Consider the following 7,393-nt stretch of genomic DNA (forward strand, 5'->3'; position numbering starts at 1 on the left):
CTACCTGCTCAGGTACTCTGTTCTCTACCTGCTCAGGTACTCTGTTCTCTACTAGTAAAGTTTTTGAGGAGAGATTTAAAGTCTTCATTTTGATCCTGCAGGACTTCATCTGAACTGAGTCTGAACATCTGGATGTGAGAGTCTAGTAACATCTGGACATCAGAATAACACATGTGGACACATGTGAACAGCAGAGAAACATCTGGATCTTAAAGCTTTGTTTGAGGAGGAGGAGGATGGGAGGAACAGTGTGTAAAGGGGAGGTGAAGGAGGAGAAGAGGAGGAGCGTTGTGAGGAAGGACAGTCTGACGTCAGCAGACAGAATCCGCCGATTCACCGTGAGACAGTTTGGTTACAACGTCCTCAGTCTGTCTCGTAGAGGACTGAAGGTACGATCAGGTTCCTTCATCTCTCTCATAGATAACTCATCATTTGTATTGTTGGTCCATAAAAATATTTATTCCTCATATTGTCTGACATGTTATTGGATAAACAGTTACTTTATTATTCAAGAAAATAATGGGCAGATCAAATGATTGTTAGCAAAACTTACTTCATCAATCGTCTCATATCCATATTTCCTCTTTTTTAAAATCATCTGACGATAAGATCTGTTGTGGGTTGATTAACACCGGCCCTTTAAGAGCGTCACAAGGAACCCTACATGGGTTCTAGATGTATCTTTGGAATGTAAAAGGGTTCTCAGTAGAGCCCACCGGGTTCTAGTTAGCAACTTAGGAAGGTGGAAAGTTTCTGGATAGAACTCCCAGAGAGGGTTCCGAGTAGAACCATTAAAATATAAAAGGGTTCTCACCTTTATTTCTAAGAGTATAGGTCTACCTCTGATCCTGCAGGACGTCCCAGAGGAACTATGGGAGCTGTTGGAGTTGGAGAAGCTGAATTTGTCTCTCAACAGTCTAAAGGTTCTTCCTCCTCAGCTGGCTTTGCTCTCCAACCTGGTGGTTCTCAACCTGTGGGGGAACGAGGTAAACCTCCGTCTGCCCGGTCCTCCTCATAACGACGATAAACAAAGTATTTAAAAATATGAAGAAGGAATCAAAGAATCCCATCGAAAACATACAAATACATGAAAACAGACTCGTTTGTAATGAGGTTCCACAGGGTTCTATTGTGGGTCCTATACTATTTACATTATACACCAAAACACAGTATTCTTCTTCAGTCAGTACATTTACTCAACTAATTTGAGATACTTGTACTTTACTTGAGTATTTTCATTTAATGATACTTTCAATTCAAATTCAAATATTGCAAAAATACTTTTTACTGCATTACATACAGTATATCATATATATTTACTTCAGGCCGTCTCTGGTCTGAGAAGTTCTTCTATTTTTAGACTTTTTGTTGTTGATCTTCATACAGCTGGTTGAGTCTTTACAGGTTCAGGTCAGTGTGCCTGTGAGCAAGGCAGCCCCCCCCCCCCCCCCCAGCAGCTGCTCTGTCCTCTGGATAAATAAAGATTATAATCCCTCCTGTGATCCACCAGGATCCAGTTTCTGTCCTCTGACCCATATATATGCATCACAGAAAGTCTTGGAGTTGAACTTGAATGGCCATACTTTCTTTATTGAGATGTTTCATGAAATCTGATGTTCATTACTGTTTGTTGTTGTTTGTTGTTGTTTGTGTGCAGCTCAGTAGCCTGCCAGCAGAGATCGGTCAGCTGAGGAGACTCAGAGTTTTATTCGCCTACAGAAACAGACTAAGTGAAGTTCCTGAAGAGCTGGGAGCCTGTACACAACTGGAGGTACTGTACATATTACTGTGAATACTTCTACTACTGCTACAAATACCACAGCTGGCTTTACCTTTAAATTCAGACTCAGAGACTGTGTTAGACTGCCGTGAACCAGTATTAGACTGCATTAACCCAGTATTAGACTGTATTAAACCAGTATTTGACTGACTTAAACCAGTATTAGACTGCATTAACCCAGTATTAGACTGTATTAAACCAGTATTAGACTGTCTCAAACCAGTATTAGACTGACTCAAACCAGTATTAGACTGACTTAAACCAGTATTAGACTGCATTAAACCAGTATTTGACTGACTTAAACCAGTATTAGACTGCATTAAACCAGTGTTAATCCATGGGACGGATAGTAGAGCTCCATGTAGTCCTGAACCAAAATGATTAACTCCTGCTCCATTAATTTAACGTTGACTAATATTTACGGAAGAAACAAAAGCTATCTGCCATCTGTGATTGGTTGTTCCTCGTCACATGACATATGCAGCGTTCCACAAGTTGAGCTATTTTTATCTCGGTGCTCAGCTGTCTTGCCCTGAACGATAAGCAAGATGGAACACTTGCTCATAATAACACCACTGTATGAAATGACAATGTTAAACAGTGTTTCTGTCTCTCAGGTTCTGAGTCTGGCCAACAACCAGTTGTCCTCGCTGCCGGCGTCTCTCTCCAATCTGACCCGACTGAGGAAACTCAACCTCAGTCACAATCACATCGCTCACATCCCGGGCTGCATTTACAACTTGAAGGCTCTGGTGAGTTCATGTCAGTCACGTCGGCCGAATACAGCCGTGTTCCTGGGAAGTAGGCTCAGGTCGAAGGTCTGTCCAGATCCATCAGGTCTACAAAGACCACTTCCTGCTTAAGTGGTCAAAACACGTGGAGTCTGAAAACTACATGTCTCCTCTCTTTCATGGTTGTTCCTGTTTATTTTGTTTATTTGTTTGATCTCTGTCACCTCTTCTGTCCCTGAAGGTGTTCCTCCACCTGGCTTGTAACCGTCTGGAGAACCTGGCGGAGAACATCCAGGCTCTGGTGGAGCTCAAGATCCTCATTGTGGAGGGAAACAGCCTCCATTCTCTGCCAAAGGCTCTCTGCTGTCTCACCAGGTAACACCATCTCACCATGTAACACCATCTCAAGAGGTAACGCCACCTCACCATGTAACACCATCTCAAGAGGTAATGCCACCTCACCATGTAACACTACCTCAAGATGTAACACCATCTCAAGAGGTAACACCACCTCACGATGTAACACTACCTCAAGATGTAACACCATCTCAAGAGGTAACGCCATCTCAAGAGGTAATGCCACCTCACCATGTAACACTACCTCAAGATGTAACACCATGTCAAGATGTAACACCATCTCAAGAGGTAACACCATCTAACCAGGTAACGCCACCTCACCATGTAGCACTACCTCAAGATGTAATGCCATCTCAAGAGGTAACACCATCTAACCAGGTAACACCACCTCACCAGGTAACGCCAACTCACCATGTAACTCTACCTCAAGATGTAACACCACCTCAACAGGTAACACCACCTCACCAGGTAACACCATCTCACCATGTAACACCATCTAACCATGTAACACCACGTCACCAGGTAACGCCACCTCACCATGTAACACCACCTCACCATGTAATGCCAACTCACCATGTAACTCTACCTCAAGATGTAACACCACCTCAACAGGTAACACCACCTCAAGAGGTAATGCCATCTCACCATGTAACACCATCTCACCAGGTAACATTTGATTTGATCTGATTAATCTGATCTCTTTCAGGTTGGAGTTGCTGAATCTGGACTTTAACGACATTAAGGATGTACCTCAGGTTAAATTTGAATTCATTCATAGAAATAGTTATTTGGTGTCTTGAAGACATCGTTGTAGTTCAATAACTAAACCCATAATAAATGGATACATTTTCAGGAGATGCACCAGTTGTCCCGACTGGAGAAGCTGGCCTGCCATCCTCTGGATAAAGGACTCCACATCGTCCACAACCCGCTGATGAAACCTGTGAAGGAGGTTCTGGAGGGGGGACTCAGCGCCCTGTTCAACTACCTGAGGGCGAGTTAGGACTGTGGGGCGGGGCTTATTACCATAGAACTAGATATAGGTGGGGCAGGGCTTATTACTACCTGAGAACTGGATATAGGTGGGGGCGGGGTTTGTGAACTACCTGAGAGCAGGATATAGGTGGGGGCGGGGCTTGTTAACTATCTGAGAGCAGGATATAGGTGGGGGCGTGGCTTGTCAACTACCTGAGAGCAGGATATAGGTGGGGGCGGGGCTTGTGAACTACCTGAGAGCGGGATATAGGTGGGGGCGTGGCTTGTGAACTACCCGACAGCAGGATATAGGTGGGGGTGGGCCTTGTGAACAACCTGACAGTAGGATATAGGTGGGGGTGGGGCTTGTGAACTACCTGAGAGCAGGATATAGGTGGGGGCGGGGCTTCTTAACTACTTGACAGCTGGGTGAATGTCAAATATTTAGATGCTAATGCTACTGAGGATTAAGATGATTCAGAAATAGGTGTTTTTATTTACACGTTTGTATAAAAAGATATTTAGTTTTGTACAACAGTGACAACATTATGGACTCATTTGCAGTATTTTCTTGTGATATTTGGACACTACCATAAAATCAGCTGCTCTGCTGCCTGCAAGTCTGTTTGAACTACACAACATCCACGTCATCCAAAAGTATGTGGAGAGCTGAACATTCCTGTTTTTTTGTTTAACTTTAGCAAACTTTAGCAAACATTAGCAAACAATAGCTAACATGAGCTAACATTAGCAAACTTTAGCAAACATTAGCAAACATTAGCTTACATTAGCAAACTTTAGCAAACATTAGCAATGTTTGCTAAAGTTTGCTAATGTAAGCTAATGTTTGCTAAAGTTTGCTGATGTACATGGTGTATTTGGCTTCTGGAGGGATACTGAACTACTTGACTCAGCTAGAATAGAGTAAGTATATTGTTCTTGCTTTTACAAGTTGCTATTAGCTGTACCTAGGCTGCTTCAGTGTTAATGCTTTTGCAGTCTCTGTTTGTGTGATTGTGTTTCAGTAGGCCAATTGCCCTGTTAAGTGCCAGGGGAGTGGCTTGCAGACAATGAGCGATCAGTAGGTAGCTGTCCTTAACCACTCCAAGCGTCGGGCAAACGAAGGCAACAGGGCGACTTTTTCAAGCCAGACTTCATCAAGCAAAGACTTCTGGAGCGCGTACTTGCGGTTCTCTTGAATACCTATGTTGAATACACTTATTATAAGTCACTTTGGATAAAAGCGTCTGCTAAATGACTGTAATGTAATGGCCATTGGGAACTTGTCTCAGTGATTTTTTGAGTAGTAGTGAGACTTGTGTTTTGGACGTTTGACTTGATCGTCCTTCCTGTTGATTGTTTTTGTTTGATTTAACGTTCAAGAATTGATTCAAGTCCAAAAATGAATCGAGAATAATTCTGTAGCTGAATTAGATTTTGTATTTGAAGTTAAGAAAAGAACAATGACTTGTTTTCTGTTTTTAATTTGACCTGCTGATGAAACAAACTCACTATTTAATCTTATATAAGTTCACTGAAATAAGATGTGAACATAAAACAAATAAAAATGACTTTGTTCTTTTATTGATTGTGAAGTTTTTAACAATAAGATGTTTTGATTCAAAAGGGTGACAGGATTATTATTTGTATTATTATTATTATTGTTGCTATTAAATATTATTTTTGGTTTGATTATTATTATCATTATTATTAGAATAATAATCTTCTTCAGTAGTAGATTCTCTCCTGCTGTCGTGTCTCAGCCAGTCCAGCAGGTGGCAGCTCAGAGTAACAGATGAAAGAAGCACTGGAAGCCGTTTAAAGACACCATGGGTACATCCCAAGTCTCTTAATTCTCATTTCCTCGCTCCTCGATCCTCGCTTGAACCGGAAGTTGTTCTGCGCCGCCATATTGACGGCCGTCCCAAAGCTCTTATTTAGCTCTGAGGATCGAGGATGGAGGAGAGAGGAGGGATCTCTGAGGAGCCATCAGCGAGGACCCACGAGAACAGACTTACAGGAAGTGTTTTAACGGCTGACACGCCCCCTCATTGTTCATCTGTCATGTGATTGGACGCTGCCGCCGATCGGACTGATGAGATTTTTTTCAACATGTAAACAGTGAAGACGGATCACAGATTAAACTCTAGTTTATATTTGATTAGTTTATGATTCAACATCTGGTTTAAATGTTCATTGTAGACTGAACAACAAAAGGACCACAAACATTTATTAGAAAGATTTGTGTTTTCATGATCTGAACTTTTATTATGGAAACAATTAAAGTCAGAGGGAACTGGAGAGACGAAACACATTTTACATCATTCATCATCATTTCATTCAGTCAGGTGAGGCTGTTCATTCCTGATTGTCGGGTTTGATGAGTTTTATCATTTAAGAGAAACAATAATCATATTCTGGGTTATTTAATATCGACGTCACAATCTGAATTTCAAAACGTACAGACGCAAATAATTCATAAATAAGACGATCGCATTCTGCCGGTAGAAATGGATCCTGTGCTTATAAACAGAACACAGGACACAGCTTGTTAACAGACTACAGAGAGAAACACCTCTACAGTGGTGATTACTGTGTGTCTTTATTAGTTATTAGTATTATTAGTTAGTTATTAAGTACAGTGATCATGTAAACAGACACAAACTTATCTAAAGTCTCTCCAGCTGTTAAAGCCGACTGACAGCTGATCAGCTGTGATCAGCTGATCCTCCGTCATCAGAAACAGACGTGGCTTCACGTGACTCAGCTGAGGAAAGGACGTCTCATGTCTCTTAAAACATATTTCCTCGTTCCTCTCTCCTCGCATGGTTTCCTCCATGCATCCCTGGTGGGAGGGACTAAGACGCAAGGAAAGGACGCAAGTGAGGGAAACGGGGATGACATTAAGAGACTTGGGATGTACCCAAAGTCTCATTAAACGTGTGGAGTTTAGTACGAAGAGAAGAACATCACTCATTCGTGCATTTAATCATTTATTCACTCATAATTAATTTCAGCTTTATTTACACTGACGATGCATCTTTTCTTTTTCATTCATTAACACGCAACACAAGACATCAACAAACAGAATTCACACCTATATAAATACATAAACAAACATAAACATAAAAACATACACATATGTTCTTTTCATAGATGTGAATTGAAATGGTTCAGAGGTCTTTGGGGTCTCTGAATGTTTGACATGTCTTGTTTCTCAACAGGACTTGAGAATGTAAAACATGTCGTCAGTGTGAAGAGAAACAGGATCTGAACCAGCAGAGGGCAGCATCGTGACTCTGAACCGCGTCTCTCTCTAAAACTGAGATTTTGTGGAAAAGAACATTTTAATGTGACGACCAGCAGACACTTCAATAACATGTTTATGGCGTCAAGTCAAAATAATGTCAAATAAAGGAAAATAAATACAATTTAAAATAAAAAATATAAAAGTTGAATATCAAAATAGTAAAAGTCTCTCTCTGTCTCTCTCTGTCTCTCTCTCTCTATATGTCTCTCTATATATATATATATATATATATATATATAT

The 7,393-nt window shown here is 41.2% G+C and overlaps 1 protein-coding gene across 2 annotated transcripts in view; it reads left to right on the forward strand.

Annotated features, from left to right (window-relative positions):
• LOC116400215 (leucine-rich repeat-containing protein 30-like) overlaps nt 1-3,932 on the forward strand; it is a 4,219-nt gene extending 287 nt beyond the window's left edge. The window contains exons 1-7 of one of the 2 annotated variants that reach the window (XM_031877936.1): nt 107-389; nt 855-986; nt 1,658-1,771; nt 2,398-2,532; nt 2,753-2,886; nt 3,575-3,623; nt 3,722-3,932. In XM_031877936.1, coding sequence (XP_031733796.1) covers nt 237-389; nt 855-986; nt 1,658-1,771; nt 2,398-2,532; nt 2,753-2,886; nt 3,575-3,623; nt 3,722-3,871 — 867 coding nt within the window. In that variant the 5' untranslated portion in view covers nt 107-236 and the 3' untranslated portion in view covers nt 3,872-3,932. Of the gene's footprint in view, nt 1-106; nt 390-854; nt 987-1,657; nt 1,772-2,397; nt 2,533-2,752; nt 2,887-3,574; nt 3,624-3,721 lie in introns of those variants that run through there. The other variant, XM_031877937.1, reaches the window with a different exon arrangement.
• Nucleotides 3,933-7,393: the final 3,461 nt, after the last annotated feature.

This window comes from Anarrhichthys ocellatus, unplaced genomic scaffold, assembly GCF_004355925.1.
Source record: "Anarrhichthys ocellatus isolate YVR2014 unplaced genomic scaffold, GSC_Weel_1.0 scaffold155, whole genome shotgun sequence".
NCBI lineage: Eukaryota > Metazoa > Chordata > Actinopteri > Perciformes > Anarhichadidae > Anarrhichthys > Anarrhichthys ocellatus.